The sequence below is a fragment of the Prenolepis imparis genome, unplaced genomic scaffold (assembly GCF_030444845.1).
Source record: "Prenolepis imparis isolate NDT839.2.m4 unplaced genomic scaffold, iyPreImpa1.0 SCAF_15, whole genome shotgun sequence".
NCBI classification, from domain to species: Eukaryota; Metazoa; Arthropoda; class Insecta; order Hymenoptera; family Formicidae; genus Prenolepis; species Prenolepis imparis.
The window spans coordinates 744962-763139 of NW_028141173.1; the positions used below are offsets into that span (position 1 = coordinate 744962).

Here is an 18178-nt window from a genome sequence, read left to right on the forward strand (position 1 = left end):
CATTTCATATAGTCCATGAAATTAGTATCAGTATAATTAAACGCAAATTTTAAAAATATATAATTACTTTAGAGGATTAGCAGTAAATACATTAGCAAATTAGAAGATGACACAGCTCGTTGCGCATAATTTAATCCTCATAATAATCCATTATGGTTCATTATCGGTTTGCGATGAATGTAGTTAAGTGAAAAAGTATTGATGTTATTGTTACTACATCAATTATTATACATGGCATTGATAAGCGCATTTCGTGACATTTAGGTATATATCATTAGAGTAATTGTCAGCATCGTGTCATGCTTCGGTCTAGCCAGCTTCAAGTAAAACATTTTTCCAATCGAGATATGTGATTTCGAATTCTTGCATGCAATTTTAAATCTGCATCTGTAATAATTTTACATAGCGCGTATCAAGGGCGAGAGAAAAGTATTAATTAATTAAGAGTATTAATTAAGTATTAAATAAGAGGCAAGATATTTTATTCGTATTATTGCAAGAAGTATATCGTTGTTCCTGTCTTATATATTTATCGCTTTATATAGATACAAATTATATAAAGCGCACGAAAATTATAGGATACATTCAATTTTATCCTTGTAATCATCCTCCGAATGTTCTTGAAAATATATTTTAATGTTCGTTGGGATCGTAAAGAAATCAAACTCGAGTATATAAGTACATCGAGTATCAGCCTGAGGTATAGCTAGAAATGTAAATAGAAAATATAAATTAAAAACACAATATAAGAACTTTAGTTGTTCTTATTATGTTAACAAAAAAATATTATATTTAAAAAAATAATGAAAAAAAACACGATTTTTTTACATCTCTAGATGTAGCGCGAAAATGAAAAAAAAAACTCGCTCACAACAACTCGTCTCTGTCCGCAGATCGCTGGGTCCCACGCTGGGCCGACAGGACGCAGTGGAGAAGTATTCGGAGGAGGATGCAACGAGCCCGCCGATCTCGAAGCGCGGCTCGACCCTGAGGCCGAGCGGCACCACTCTCTCGCTGAACGCGCTGCAGCGAGACATCAAGGAGGCGTTCAACAGACGCTGCGGCAGCCTGAGACGGCGGACGCCACCGTCGGAGCCGGCGCAGCTGCCGATCGAGAGTAGTAGCGATCGGGTAAGTATCCTGGTGACGGAGCCGAGCCCGGAGAACACGGCGCCGCCTACGAGACCGCCGTTGATCCGGCAGCAATCGGAGGCGACGGTGGTGCACGTACTGGTGCACAGGGAAAGCGAGGAGTATCAGGACACCCCGGACGATAGCTGATCCTAGTCGACGGTGAGCGATCACGAAGGATAGCGACCGGCAGCAGCGATGCGACTCAGTGATAATACATACGTAGACGTATATATTATATCTATATACATATGTAAACTTTTCACACAGCGCGCAGTTCTAATTAGATAGGACGATGACCCACGTGGCTTCCTCTCTCTGGAGATGAAGTTGCGTATGTGTATGCGTGTGTTAATGTGTGCGTGTGTCGTCGAAGCGTCGAATGAGAGACTGTATGTCAGCGATGGTTCTCGGCCGAGGAAACTAATGGCGACAGTAAATTGCTTCTTTTTTCAAATCGATTACGTGCTTTTGCGAATATCCGTTCTTTCAGAAGCGCATTTTATATCGAATCTGTGATTTTAGAAATAACGGATCAAAATTGGCCGATTTTGTGCTTGTAATTACTATACGAAAATGCTTCCTAATCCTAACGATTATCGTAGACACCTCCGTATGATTATTAGCAATGATATTAAACGACAAGGAGTGCTAATCTTGTAACGATCTGGCGCAATCTTGTTGTATGTAATATTAGGAGTGACATTTTATTCTGAACAAAAGTAAAGTTTTCGATTTGCGATGCTTTTATTAGCTGAAGAATTATGCTTTGCAAAATAGTGTAACTATACGAGAAAATTTATTGCACAATTTTTCAAATGTCTGCCTAAAATTAAGAGATTTAATTCTCGAGACGGTAAATATTTGCTTCATTATCATGAAGAAAGAAAGGTTGAGAGCCATTGCATGTACAGAAGACGAAGAAAGGGACAAGGATGAGATTGAAGAGAAATTTTTGACAATTTTTCCATTAAAATCACAGGATGGAACAACGTCGTTCGGGGAACTTGGATCATTACTATGTATGTTAACGTCATCTTGCTCTTTTTGAAGATGCATACATCATACCTAGGTTCCCCGTAATGACGAGTGAATTATTTAAAGAATTGCCAGCGTAGCGGAAATACCAGATGTAGCCGTTTTCGAGAAACGAAAGCGCAGTTTGTTGCAGGAATGCATCAGTTCTCGAAGTGGATTGATATTTAATCTAATAAGATTATCAAATTTTAAAGTTAAAAATAACAAATGCAAGTTTGTGGACAGAAGTTGCAATGATTTCGACGATTGTTTCGATCAATGACAATTAACTATTATCACATTATCTATATATCAATATAGAAATTTGAGATCCGCAGAGTATTAGATATCAGTGTACATAGTATAAATAACGAACACTTTATTAATTTTTGCTACGTGAAAAAAAAATCCTCATCGACGCGATTGACGAATCATTAATAATATTAATACTATTGTATTAAATTCTAAGAGCAATTCTAACGCTTTTCAAGAACACTTTGAAGTATATAAATGTATAAACATTTTAATCGCGCACTGTCGACACTTTTTGATCATACCTATATGTACAAATTGTATTCGCAGCATTACTTTACATTAGCAGTGTTTTATCTATGCCATATATAATTAGTAAACTAAATGTAAGACGCATAGGAAAAGAAAAAACAATCTTATCGATCAGAAAGAAAAATATTTGCATAAATCGCGATGAATAAGAAATATAATTATATTATATATATATATATATATATATATGAATGCATTAAGCTATAAATTATTCACACAAAATAATCAGCGCTAGTCGACACTCTTATAAGTACATTCGAATTTATTGCATAATCTCGATTACGAGTAACTATTTTGAAGCAAGATAAAATTTTGTGTGTGTGTGTGTGTGTGTGTGTGTCAAAACGACGAACTTTCCTTCGAGATAGCGACTATTTCTAGTAAGTTACGCTACCCTGGTAAAAATATGCTTTCGATTTAATTCGCTTCTTCGAATAAATTTTGAAGAAATTTAATCTCTGCTTCTCTCTCTTTTTCAACGTTATCTAAACAACAATTATGTGCAGACGTAACATCTAAAAATTATCTCTTTATCTTTAATCAAATTATATAAAAGCAAGACAAGTCGTCGCTTTATTATATTATTTATTTAGATTTTATTGTTTGTCAATAGAAAGAGAGAGAGAAAGAGAAAGAGAGAGAGAAAAATAATTTAGGCATTCTATATGTGGATCATGTACATGTGCCCAATACCAAAACTCTAAATCGAGAATTTTAGATATATTAAAATTACACAAGTTTTGAATTTTTTTCTATAGAGATAAAATTGGAATTTTTAACAATAAAATTTTAAACTAATTATTAAAAAAAATCGCTTGGACGTGACACTTGTAAATGTCACGTACAAGTGTTTGCACTCATTATCTCGTTAACAATAATTAATGAGATAATAAGTACAATTATCTCATTAACCAAAAGTTGATCTCAATCACTCGCTTACTATTTCTAGTAACTATTTCAGAACATATTACTACTAAACTCCATTAAATTATAGTAGAGACCGCCCGGTAGCTTTTTAATACTGATTTAACATGGCTTCAGCGATATCGAGGGAGTAATATATGCACTCGCGCGTACAAACATACACACATAGAAGCGCTTCTCTCTCAGTAAAGGGATAATAAAACAAAATCTTTTTATTAACTCTATACATTTATACACGTCGCGTGCGATCCTTGTCTCTTACATCGTAGTTAAAGGTGGTCGGACCAAATCTAGGCACACACATTCGACTCCGTTGAATGATTTTTTTTCCTCGGGAAAAAAAAAGAAAAAGAAAATCTAGATTGTTAGCACATAGATAATGCAGACCGCCCGGAGTTTGCTACACGAAGAACGAATTTTATCGGTATACAAAAAGAGTACTGCCTCAAATCTTAGGATAAATTACTAACGACGAGGAAGATCGAAAAAAAACGAGTAAAACACAGACGGAGATATAATGTGGCTTCCTTCGGTGATTGTAATTATTATCGTAATTAGTACTCCGATTCTGTTTTTGATTCTCCATGATAGTACAGGGTTTCCAATAATTGGCGGAAAATAGATATGAGTAGCATTATAACTCTTTCAAAATTCAAATTAATCTTTCCCGTAAAAATGTCGAGGCATGAATGATTTTCATAAATTAAAAATAAAAGACTTTTCACGAATTAAACTTCAAAGACGTAAAAAAAAAAAGGCACAAATTATCGATCCATTTAATTTTTATTCATGAGTCTTATTCTATTTTAATTGAATTAAGGCACTAAAACATCAAATACTATTGGAGAATAAAGTTCTTTTCCCCGATATTTTTTCTCAGAAATAATCAATTAAAAATTTTTTTACTAGAAAAGAAAGTGTTAATTATTTTTCTTCAATTCTCGGATACCTTGTATGCATTTTCAACATCGTACTATCATAGTTGTACCATTGATTACGCGTGTTTTTATTCATATACGTAGAGATTGTCAAATGGACGCTAAAATCAACGATCCATTTATTAGCAGCATTTTTTAGCTGTCTTTTTCTCGACTCTCGATTGTGATCGCATTATAGAAAGTTAGAATTTTGACAGCAAGATATTATACACTTTCTTAAAATATGAAATGCCTCAATATAATCTTCTCTAATCTTAATCATGTATTACGTTATATATTTTAACCATTTTATGAATCTCTGAATTTTTGCTCGTATCTCGCATTACAAATGTAAACTACGTAAATCAGTATCTGCGAACGCATAATTTATGAAAGATCTTGTATCAGAAATTGTGCGTTGAAGATTGAGATTACATCAAGATTGCATTAAAATCACAATTAAGAGGCAAGGATTTCTTTGTTTTGACTGATTGAATTCCATGCTGTCTCGATGCAATCTCAATCTTCAATATGGTGATCTAATATGGACATAAAAAAGATCGTACATAGACACAAACAAAGTTCTCGAATTCGATTCGATATTAATATTAATACTAATCGCATAATCAGTAGATTCGCTTTTTAATTATGCAAAAAAATTATCTAAAACTCATCGCAACTCATATACATTGCACGTAGAAATTTTCTCAAGTTTGTCATCGTTTTCAGTTCAACCAATCATAAATTCTTCAGAATCCTTTCTTTCTCGCTATAATTTATTGTATTTATATTTTTATGTAATCAATATAATAGCTTCGAATTTTGCATAATTAAATTAAGTTTCAACAAGTTGCATTAAAATAAATTGTCATCTTATAAACTCTTTTTTGAAGAAAACAGAAAACGATGATTGAAATGTCGATCTTGAAAATATCATTATTCTTTTATTCAATAGGCCGTCAATCTGAGTCTCATTGTTATTATTTTGAAAAGATACTATGTCTTGCAAAAAAGGAAAAGCACGTGAGGCTGGCTTCTCGCTAGATTTCATTCAGAGTTCTAAACGTTGTAAAAGGGAAAGAATACATGCAGGTGCACATTCGGATTTCCATATGTACAACGAATTATTTTTTAAGGGACACCTTGTAATCGTATTTTTTATCCTAGATAAGCGTTATGTTTTGCGTGCGACATGAATCTTCCGAAAAATTTTCACCATTTAAGAAAGGAGGGGATATCGAGGTCTCTCCTCTTCAGTTCTTTCTCTTCTTCATAGACGAAACATTGCCGCTAAAATGCCACAACCTCACGCGTTGACCTATAGTGCCTATTATCAATTAGCGGACACACCGAATAATTAAGTATTATTATCGAAATCCATTTTACAAGCATCCCAGCTCGCGCAGGGTAAATATCTGATTGATATCCTCAGACATTTAATTTTTTTAGGCATTTAGTTTGCCTAAAATATCATGTAAAAATTAATTTAAAAATGAAGCTAAATCTTATTTTATTGTTTAATGAAAAATTTCTTAAGTAAGTTTTCATCAAACATCTTTATGATTTAAAGACTGTTTATTGTGAGATATCTCTCTTCAGGATTGAAGAATACGCTTGAACTGATTATATATAAAATTTTATATATATATTATATAAAATTTTATTCGCAACAAAAGTAAAGACGTTTTTAATGTTTAGAGGATATTCAGCAGAATACACATGATATGTTCATCAGATATTAACGCTACACGAGCTGACAACGTTGATACGTTATGCATAGTGTAAATTAGGTCCGCGTAGCATATTACATTACGATATATTACTATGTCGAAGACGTTAATAATCAGACCATAGTGTACTTCTGTGCTTGACAAGCTTGACAATTCAGTTCGCGCAATCGCGCGTGAGAAAGACAAAGACGCAAAGAGGAAAGAAAGCGAAAGAACGTTCTCTCGATTTGGCGATCTGCCGGTGAATCGGCGAACGGGTCCGAGATCCTCGGGAGCTGGTTTTCACGAGGCATATATATGATAAAATATAATATATGTCAATTAAAATTATATATACATATATTAATGCTATATGCATACGAGGGCGCAGAAAAAGAAAAAAGTTTGACACAAAAATCTTGGCATACGATTGCGTGTGTGCGCACGTACACCTATGTTTATATATATATATATATATATATATATATATATATATATATAAACATAGGTGAAATATTACAATACTCGTATTATCATAAAATAGAACGGAAGAGACTGGACGTGCGTATGATATATAGAGTTGCACTCTCGCGAGGTTGCATCTTGTTCGACAACTATTGTACAATCATGCGAGGGCTGATAGCCCTGTTTAACAGAAAACACTTTATATTAGAGCTATATATAATTTAGCCTTTCTGATCGCGCGTCTGCGTATATGTGCGAATGAAATAAAAATCGCGTATGCTCAAGCCTAATACACACTCGTATACTTGCTGATATATACATATATAACATATACACACGTGCGGTATAAAATATTATACATATAAATATTATACATACATATAATTATAGATACATATATATAAAGTCGAGATAATAAGACGACGGTTTATATCACTGTTTTCTTGGAGTTACAATATTACTCTTATAATTAGATTTAGAATCACTCCAAGTGCGAAAAAGAAAGAGAGAAAGAGAGAGAGAGAGAGAGAGAGAGAGTGAGTTTGTAGTAAGAAGTACATATATAAGAGCGAGAGAGCAATTTATTGCTGTAATTGCTTTTTCAGCTGCTCTCTCGCCCCTTTCTCCCCTTTTTTTCTCGCTCTCGCTTAAGATTAAGGGCTCGAATCGTGTTTTATCAGGGGCCCCCTTCCCGCGTGCTATCGAGTTCTAAAACCATAAAATAAGGTGGGATGATCTATCGCAGATTACATATAGATGAATTGTATATTCAGATAATATAATGCACACAGGGCAAATTACATAGGATAAATACATATAAATATATATGTATATGTATGTATATATATAATATATATATACATATATATTTAAGCCATTAGTGTCTTTAAAATATCCGGTTGAGATGTGTACGCGATCTCTGTAAATGCGAAAAAATCTGCTCTAATTAAAGGCAATACGATGGCGGCTGCTTCTTCGAAATATAAGGCGTTTACACATTAAATACACCTGTTAAAATCCATTGCTTTCAATCGCAGATCCCCGATGTCGTAAGAGATGCGTCTTTGAGCTTCTGCGGAAAATAGGCGAATTTTAAAGGAAAGGATTGAAACTTATATACTCAGAGAGAGAGGAAAAAAATATGAAGTTCCAATTTTCAATGCTAGAAACCAATCCTTTCTCTTCTTTCACATTTTTTCTATTCAATTTCAATGCTCGCAAAGAGCAATCAAGAGAGTGAGACAATTATAATGCCTTAATCTTAAAAGCTAGAAGAGACTTTCTTTCAGAATCTCTCATTTAAACTTTCCCATATCTTTCGTATTTCTTTTAATATTGACATATTAATCCTTACATAATATGTAAAATTAAAAATTAGAAAAGAATTTTATTCCTTAATCAAAATAACATTTAAACAAATAGCTAAATAAAAATAATTAAGCCCAATAATTTTAAAGCTGCAATTTTATTTCCGTAATTATACGAATTACAAAATTTCATGATTTTGAAACTGCACATTTAAAATTCTATATGATTATGAAATGGAAAAATCACACATTGTGTACAGCTTTTTAAAATTATTGCAATAAAGTAAAAATTTTTAAATGGCAAAAATCACATTTTTGGTGATTATAATTCGCGGATATCTAAAATCTAGACATTCGCAAATTTACAAAGAAAGTACCAATTGATTTTCTCAATTCGCGTATCTTTCTGAAAAAAAAAATATTTCGTGAGAAGTATAAAAGAAAAAGCGAGATCCGCATAAGGTGACTGTTAGACTTATATCGAGCTTAAAATATTTTATGATTTAGTCAACATATTTAAAAAAAAATGATTTAGAATTAAAATAATGATTCTCACAGTCTGTAAAAAGATGCGGAACAACTTGCATTAGTTAATTGCTCCTAGTCACAAAAGGAAAAAAGGACCAAATTAGAAATTCAGCAGCGAAATGGATCTTATATAAATTACAATTTAATTTCTCAAAATATCGAATCTCTTTTTCTCTCCTCCTCCCCCTCCTCTCTCTCTTTTCTAATCATTTTCTCTGATTTGTTCGCCTCTTTTTTTGCAGAGCAAATACTTAGGAAATTTATAGGTACCATAAAATGTTTTACACACGATTCAGCGGTATAAACGCCTCTCTCGGGGATTCTCTCCGCGATTTTAGAGCGTGCGCAACTTGTATATAATAATTTTCTCTTACTTTTTTATATAATTTCTTCTTTTACCATTCTCTATTATATATTTTTCATGCGATAATGACGTCGTATTTCTCATATTCCGCTTTCATGAGATTCAACATGTCTTTACTTCGCTTTATCTTCTTAAATATGTAATTAAGGGTTCGTTGCAGCAACAATCTTAATTCCAACGAGCAATTTCATGTTTCCTTTTCAGATGATGATTAGTTGTTACATAAAATGATCAACATCTTTAACATATCTTTAATGAAAAAGAATTTTTAAGATAAAATATAATACAGTGATTATCTCGTTTATATATAAATCATTTATTTATATTCTTGAAGAATATATAAACTCATCATTATTTCTCAACTTTTAATCTTACATAATTGTTAATGCTCGTCGATATATTGAAAACACATCTCCACATTCTTTTTTTAAAGTATAAAACGTATAAATCCATTGATTGGAAGAGACTTTTGTATTTACGAGACATTCTATGAGAAAGAAAATTTTTAATTGATTATAGCGAATACACGAAAACAAAAACGCATTGATGCAACGAACCCGAAGAGATTCGCATCATTTGATGCGACATCCGGTCTACCGAGACACGATCTTTGATAATTTTAGATTAGTCTTGAATTCGAATGCGTATTGAATGATATTCCTCATTTTACTCTCCGCCTAAGTCGAAGGCGCGCAAACTCGTCAATACACAACGTTGTTAACAACATTGTAGCATATAATTATAAATAATAAAAAACGAAATAATAATATTAGATATGTTAAAATGTTGTTGGACTGTCACTGTAACGTTATTTTTTCTACCCATAATCTTAAATCTTTCAAATATGATATTAATTTTATCACCAATATCGCGTTTGGTAATATAGATTAATATAAGATATAGTTTAAAGTATTTTATTAATTTTATATCAATATAAAATATAATCTCTCTCTCTATAGTGGCCAATGTTTAAGTATAAGCAATTTTCAAGTTTAATTTTACTAAAAATTTCAATTTGTGTGCTATTTCTTTAGTAATTATAATTTCCTATTACTTTTCTGATAAAATTAAATAAGTTTTAGATTTTTCCTATACAATCTCTTTTAACTTTTGGCATAGTCTGTTTTGTCTCGTTCTTTGATTTTTTCAGTCAACTTTATAGTATTACGAGTTAATGTTACATTCAATATTTTATTTATTAAATCTTCTATACGCATCTCCTCTACTTAAATGTTACATATTATCTCATTACTTTATAGAAAAAGATTAAAGAAATAAAAAATAATTATATGAAAATTAGAATTTAAAATACATTATCCTAAATATATACATTTATTTGCATTATGATACATACTTGCTGCAGGAGTTTTTATCGTAGATGACTACAATTAACGATGTGCTCATTACTATCACAAAATTACAAGTGATGAGCTCAAGCTCATCATTTAGACAAAGCTTATTTAGTCGAAACCCTGGTACGTTTATTCCAAGAGAAATTTATTCCATAACTACGAGATTTTGGTTGATTAAGATTCGGCTTTTGCACATAATAATCCCAACCCATTTTCTTACAATGTGCAATTGCCTCCTCCTTTGTCGCAAAGTCAACTTGGATATTTGACATGGGATCTCCACTAAATTAAAAAATTTGTATAAATATATAATGCTATTATAACAGGAATATATCCCAAGATATCTTAATTCAAATATATTGTAACATTTATATATAATATTAATACTTGCCTAGAAGTCCATCCCATCAATGGATTCTCCCAGCGTTCACGCGTATCAAAGTCCATCTGCCAAAAGTGAATATTATTGGTTCCAGATTGCATGGCACTCTTGGCAGGCTGATAAATCCGCACTCTACGTGTCTTAATATGTTCCTCAGGAACACCAGATACATATCCTACATCTTCGTCAGTTACTGTGATCGGACTCTTCAATGCTTGTAGATATTTGGTCTCTTCTTGCGTCTGTATAGTTTCTTGAAGATTCTTGCGCTGTGCCAAGTCTGGTTTCGTTTCTATCTCTTTACTTTTACTCGAAAATAATCTGCTCCATCTGTATAAAATAAAGAAAATCTTTAGTATTTTATACATGTTAATCTCATCTTTTAAGCTATATGTTTTATATCAAAGTTTAATTAATATTAATGTTACACATTTATACTTATCATATTTTAATTTGTAATTTAAATTTACATATATATTATATGTTTTTATCAAGTGAGAGTTGAATGAATAAATTGTCATTGGATTTCTTTCGACACTATAAATGTATGATTCCTGACTAGTACGCTTTGTTATAAACAATGTTACAAATGTGTTACACAGATATTATATCATTGTAAATTAAAATTTCAACATATATACGTTTAATATGTACATAAATATATACATGATAATATTTTGTGAATCTAATATATTAAAGCAAATGTTATGTAAAATTGTGAGGTTATGTTCTGTTTATCCTTCTGTCGTGTAATATACATTTGAAAAATATTACAGCAAGCTCACCTAAGACCGTTCTCGTCAATTACAACCGCACATTGCCGTAATAATGCGCGGGATGCCATTTCGTTTAGAAAACGTAAATAACGAGTCGAATGCTAATCAGCTGCAAAAACCATGCAAAGACAACTTACGGCAAACCTGATTCGCATTACTACGGATGTGCGGCGCGACGATCGATGTATCGATGTATCGCACATCGATGTATCGCACATCGATAGTAATTCGAATTAGTTTCGCCGTAAATTGTCTCTGCATGATTCCGCGGACCCTATGCGGCGCATTCTTATATTATCCCTTTTTTTTTTTTTAAAGGCATGTTATTGACATTGTTGTCGCTTTTCCGCTATGCTGATTGGCTCTCTGTCGATTCGGGTTGTGTGTTATATTCGTAGCATCGAAAGGCTGTCATCACGAGGGTTAGCAGTTAGCAGTTTGATAGTTAGTCCAAAATAAAATTAAATAAAATAATAATATGTTTTAAATAATATGTTATAATACTTTAAACTTTGATTAATATTTTCGCGGAAAAGAGGCAAGAATACTTGCGAGAATCGACTTAATATGTCTATTTATATATATATTTTTTTTATATATAAATTTTATATAGGATAATCTGCAAACAATACACTATTAAAATGTATAATCGATGAATTTTTTGCTCGTCTTAAAATATTAGAAACTGATACTTTTTTGCCGCTGACCCTATGCGACGCATCCTTATTTTATGTATATCAAATGAAAAAGTTTGTACGCTGGTGTCTGCTTGGAACCAAAAGATTCTGTAATCAATGGACTATTAAAATGCATAATCGATGAATTTTTGGCTCATCTTAAAATATTAGAAACTGATACTTTTTTGCCGCTGACCCTATGCGACGCATCCTCATTTTATGAATACCAAATGAAAAAGTTTGTACGCTGGTGTCTGCTTGGAACCAAAAGATTCTGTAATCAATGGACTATTAAAATGCATAATCGATGAATTTTTGGCTCATCTTAAAATATTAGAAACTGATACTTTTTTGCCGCTGACCCTATGCGACGCATCCTTATTTTATGAATATCAAATGAAAAAGTTTGTACGCTGGTGTCTGCTTGGTACCAAAAGATTCTGTAATTAATGTACTGTTAAAATGTATAATCGATGAATTTTTGGCTCGTCTTAAAATATTAGAAACTGATACTTTTTTGCCGCTGACCCTATGCGACGCATCCTTATTTTATGAATATCAAATGAAAAAGTTTGTACGCTGGTGTCTGCTTGGTACCAAAAGATTCTGTAATTAATGTACTATTAAAATGTATAATCGATGAATTTTTGGCTCGTCTTAAAATATCAGAAATTAATACTTTTTTGCCGCTGATCCTATGCGACGCATCCTTATTTTATGTATATCAAATGAAAAAGTTTGTACGCTGGTGTATGCTTGGAACCAAAAGATTTTGTAATCAATGGACTATTAAAATGCATAATCGATGAATTTTTGGCTCGTCTTAAAATATTAGAAACTGATACTTTTTGCCGCTGACCCTATGCGACGCATCCTTATTTTATGAATATCAAATGAAAAAGTTTGTACGCTGGTGTCTGCTTGGTACCAAAAGATTCTGTAATTAATGTACTGTTAAAATGTATAATCGATGAATTTTTGGCTCGTCTTAAAATATTAGAAATTGATTTTTTTTGTCGCTGACCCTATGAGACGCATCCTTATTATATGTATATTAAATGAAAAAGTTTGTACGCTGGTATCTGCTTGGAACCAAAAGATTCTGTAATCAATGGACTATTAAAATGTATAATCGATGAATTTTTGGCTCGTCTTAAAATATTAAAAACTAATACTTTTTTGTCGCTGACCCTATGCGACGCATCCTTATTTTATGAATATCAAATGAAAAAGTTTGTACGCTGGTGTCTGCTTGCTACCAAAAGATTCTGTAATTAATGTACTGTTAAAATGTATAATCGATGAATTTTTGGCTCGTCTTAAAATATTAGAAATTGATACTTTTTTGTCGCTGACCCTATGCGACGCATCCATATTATATGTATATTAAATGAAAAAGTTTGTACGCTGGTGTCTGTTTGGTACCAAAAGATTCTGTAATTAATGTACTATTAAAATGTATAATCGATGAATTTTTGGCTCGTCTTAAAATATTAGAAACTGATACTTTTTTGCCGCTGACCCTATGCGACGCATCCTTATTTTATGAATATCAAATGAAAAAGTTTGTACGCTGGTGTCTGCTTGGTACCAAAAGATTCTGTAATTAATGTACTGTTAAAATGTATAATCGATGAATTTTTGGCTCGTATTAAAATATTAGAAACTGATACTTTTTTGCCGCTGACCCTATGCGACGCATCCTTATTTTATGAATATCAAATGAAAAAGTTTGTACGCTGGTGTCTGCTTGGTACCAAAAGATTCTGTAATTAATGTACTATTAAAATGTATAATCGATGAATTTTTGGCTCGTCTTAAAATATCAGAAATTAATACTTTTTTGCCGCTGATCCTATGCGACGCATCCTTATTTTATGTATATCAAATGAAAAAGTTTGTACGCTGGTGTATGCTTGGAACCAAAAGATTTTGTAATCAATGGACTATTAAAATGCATAATCGATGAATTTTTGGCTCGTCTTAAAATATTAGAAACTGATACTTTTTGCCGCTGATCCTATGCGACGCATCCTTATTTTATGAATATCAAATGAAAAAGTTTGTACGCTGGTGTCTGCTTGGTACCAAAAGATTCTGTAATTAATGTACTGTTAAAATGTATAATCGATGAATTTTTGGCTCGTCTTAAAATATTAGAAATTGATACTTTTTTGTCGCTGACCCTATGCGACGCATCCATATTATATGTATATTAAATGAAAAAGTTTGTACGCTGGTGTCTGCTTGGTACCAAAAGATTCTGTAATTAATGTACTGTTAAAATGTATAATCGATGAATTTTTGGCTCGTCTTAAAATATTAGAAATTGATACTTTTTTGTCGCTGACCCTATGAGACGCATCCTTATTATATGTATATTAAATGAAAAAGTTTGTACGCTGGTGTCTGCTTGGAACCAAAAGATTCTGTAATCAATGGACTATTAAAATGTATAATCGATGAATTTTTGGCTCGTCTTAAAATATTAAAAACTAATACTTTTTTGTCGCTGACCCTATGCGACGCATCCTTATTTTATGAATATCAAATGAAAAAGTTTGTACGCTGGTGTCTGCTTGGTACCAAAAGATTCTGTAATTAATGTACTATTAAAATGTATAATCGATGAATTTTTGGCTCGTCTTAAAATATTAGAAACTGATACTTTTTTGCCGCTGACCCTATGCGACGCATCCTTATTTTATGAATATCAAATGAAAAAGTTTGTACGCTGGTGTCTGCTTGGTACCAAAAGATTCTGTAATTAATGTACTGTTAAAATGTATAATCGATGAATTTTTGGCTCGTCTTAAAATATTAGAAATTGATACTTTTTTGTCGCTGACCCTATGAGACGCATCCTTATTATATGTATATGAAATGAAAAAGTTTGTACGCTGGTGTCTGCTTGGAACCAAAAGATTCTGTAATCAATGGACTATTAAAATGTATAATCGATGAATTTTTGGCTCGTCTTAAAATATTAAAAACTAATACTTTTTTGTCGCTGACCCTATGCGACGCATCCTTATTTTATGAATATCAAATGAAAAAGTTTGTACGCTGGTGTCTGCTTGGTACCAAAAGATTCTGTAATTAATGTACTATTAAAATGTATAATCGATGAATTTTTGGCTCGTCTTAAAATATTAAAAACTAATACTTTTTTGTCGCTGACCCTATGCGACGCATCCTTATTTTATGTATATCAAATGAAAAAGTTTGTACGCTGGTGTCTGCTTGGAACCAAAAGATTCTGTAGTCAATGGACTATTAAAATGCATAATCGATGAATTTTTGGCTCGTCTTAAAATATTAGAAACTGATACTTTTTTGCCGCTGACCCTATGCGATGCATCCTTATTTTATGAATATCTAATGAAAAAGTTTGTACGCTGGTGTCTGCTTGGAACCAAAAGATTCTGTAATCAATGGACTATTAAAATGCATAATCGATGAATTTTTGGCTCGTCTCAAAATATTAGAAACTAATACTTTTTGTCGCTGACCCTATGCGACGCATACTTATTTTATGAATATCGAATGAAATAGTTTGTACGCTGGTGTCTGCTTGGTACCAAAAGATTCTGTAATTAGTGTACTATTAAAATGTATAATCGATGAATTTTTGGCTCGTCTTAAAATATCAGAAATTAATACTTTTTTGCCGCTGATCCTATGCGACGCAACCTTATTTTATGTATATCAAATGAAAAAGTTTGTACGCTGGTGTATGCTTGGAACCAAAAGATTTTGTAATCAATGGACTATTAAAATGCATAATCGATGAATTTTTGGCTCGTCTTAAAATATTAGAAATTGATACTTTTTGTCGCTGATCCTATGCGACGCATCCTTATTATATGTATATTAAATGAAAAAGTTTGTACGCTGGTGTCTGCTTGGTACCAAAAGATTCTGTAATCAATGGACTATTAAAATGTATAATCGATGAATTTTTGGCTCGTCTTAAAATATTAGAAATTGATACTTTTTTGTCGCTGACCCTATGCGACGCATCCATATTATATGTATATTAAATGAAAAAGTTTGTACGCTGGTGTCTGCTTGGTACCAAAAGATTCTGTAATTAATGTACTGTTAAAATGTATAATCGATGAATTTTTGGCTCGTCTTAAAATATTAGAAATTGATACTTTTTTGTCGCTGACCCTATGAGACGCATCCTTATTATATGTATATTAAATGAAAAAGTTTGTACGCTGGTGTCTGCTTGGAACCAAAAGATTCTGTAATCAATGGACTATTAAAATGTATAATCGATGAATTTTTGGCTCGTCTTAAAATATTAAAAACTAATACTTTTTTGTCGCTGACCCTATGCGACGCATCCTTATTTTATGAATATCAAATGAAAAAGTTTGTACGCTGGTGTCTGCTTGGTACCAAAAGATTCTGTAATTAATGTACTATTAAAATGTATAATCGATGAATTTTTGGCTCGTCTTAAAATATTAGAAACTGATACTTTTTTGCCGCTGACCCTATGCGACGCATCCTTATTTTATGAATATCAAATGAAAAAGTTTGTACGCTGGTGTCTGCTTGGTACCAAAAGATTCTGTAATTAATGTACTGTTAAAATGTATAATCGATGAATTTTTGGCTCGTCTTAAAATATTAGAAATTGATACTTTTTTGTCGCTGACCCTATGAGACGCATCCTTATTATATGTATATGAAATGAAAAAGTTTGTACGCTGGTGTCTGCTTGGAACCAAAAGATTCTGTAATCAATGGACTATTAAAATGTATAATCGATGAATTTTTGGCTCGTCTTAAAATATCAGAAATTAATACTTTTTTGCCGCTGATCCTATGCGACGCATCCTTATTTTATGTATATCAAATGAAAAAGTTTGTACGCTGGTGTATGCTTGGAACCAAAAGATTTTGTAATCAATGGACTATTAAAATGCATAATCGATGAATTTTTGGCTCGTCTTAAAATATTAGAAACTGATACTTTTTGCCGCTGACCCTATGCGACGCATCCTTATTTTATGAATATCAAATGAAAAAGTTTGTACGCTGGTGTCTGCTTGGTACCAAAAGATTCTGTAATTAATGTACTGTTAAAATGTATAATCGATGAATTTTTGGCTCGTCTTAAAATATTAGAAATTGATACTTTTTTGTCGCTGACCCTATGAGACGCATCCTTATTATATGTATATTAAATGAAAAAGTTTGTACGCTGGTGTCTGCTTGGAACCAAAAGATTCTGTAATCAATGGACTATTAAAATGTATAATCGATGAATTTTTGGCTCGTCTTAAAATATTAAAAACTAATACTTTTTTGTCGCTGACCCTATGCGACGCATCCTTATTTTATGAATATCAAATGAAAAAGTTTGTACGCTGGTGTCTGCTTGGTACCAAAAGATTCTGTAATTAATGTACTGTTAAAATGTATAATCGATGAATTTTTGGCTCGTCTTAAAATATTAGAAATTGATACTTTTTTGTCGCTGACCCTATGCGACGCATCCATATTATATGTATATTAAATGAAAAAGTTTGTACGCTGGTGTCTGCTTGGTACCAAAAGATTCTGTAATTAATGTACTATTAAAATGTATAATCGATGAATTTTTGGCTCGTCTTAAAATATTAGAAACTGATACTTTTTTGCCGCTGACCCTATGCGACGCATCCTTATTTTATGAATATCAAATGAAAAAGTTTGTACGCTGGTGTCTGCTTGGTACCAAAAGATTCTGTAATTAATGTACTGTTAAAATGTATAATCGATGAATTTTTGGCTCGTATTAAAATATTAGAAACTGATACTTTTTTGCCGCTGACCCTATGCGACGCATCCTTATTTTATGAATATCAAATGAAAAAGTTTGTACGCTGGTGTCTGCTTGGTACCAAAAGATTCTGTAATTAATGTACTATTAAAATGTATAATCGATGAATTTTTGGCTCGTCTTAAAATATCAGAAATTAATACTTTTTTGCCGCTGATCCTATGCGACGCATCCTTATTTTATGTATATCAAATGAAAAAGTTTGTACGCTGGTGTATGCTTG

General features: G+C 32.1%; 2 protein-coding genes across 4 annotated transcripts in view; one reads left to right on the forward strand and one right to left on the reverse strand.

Moving 5' to 3' along the window:
- The window catches only part of LOC145946112 (sodium channel protein 60E), a 97827-nt gene extending 88132 nt beyond the window's left edge, over positions 1-9695 (forward strand). For 2 of the 3 annotated variants that reach the window (XM_083055536.1, XM_083055538.1), the window contains one exon: positions 894-9695. In XM_083055536.1, coding sequence (XP_082911662.1) covers positions 894-1281 — 388 coding nt within the window. In that variant the 3' untranslated portion in view covers positions 1282-9695. The remainder of the gene's footprint in view (positions 1-893) is intronic. The other variant, XM_083055537.1, reaches the window with a different exon arrangement.
- Positions 9696-10097: 402 nt separating this feature from the next.
- On the reverse strand, positions 10098-11586 carry Nd-18 (NADH:ubiquinone oxidoreductase subunit 18). The gene is made up of 3 exons (XM_083055555.1): positions 11446-11586; positions 10670-10990; positions 10098-10560 (listed from the first exon to the last, which is right to left on the reverse strand). Exons 1-3 carry the CDS (start codon positions 11502-11504, stop codon positions 10383-10385), a joined length of 558 nt encoding a protein of 185 aa, XP_082911681.1. The 5' UTR covers positions 11505-11586; the 3' UTR covers positions 10098-10382.
- Between the last annotated feature and the right edge of the window lie 6592 nt (positions 11587-18178).

Bases quoted from the DNA above. Each gene is read 5' to 3' on its own strand.
- Nd-18 (XM_083055555.1), bottom strand. From the start codon at position 11,504: ATGGCATCCCGCGCATTATTACGGCAATGTGCGGTTGTAATTGACGAG. The intron at 10,991-11,445 runs GTGAGCTTGCTG...TATTTTATACAG, and splicing joins ATTGACGAGAACGGTCTTAG to ATGGAGCAGATTATTTTCGA. The intron at 10,561-10,669 runs GCAAGTATTAAT...TTTTTAATTTAG, and splicing joins TTGATGGGATGGACTTCTAG to TGGAGATCCCATGTCAAATA.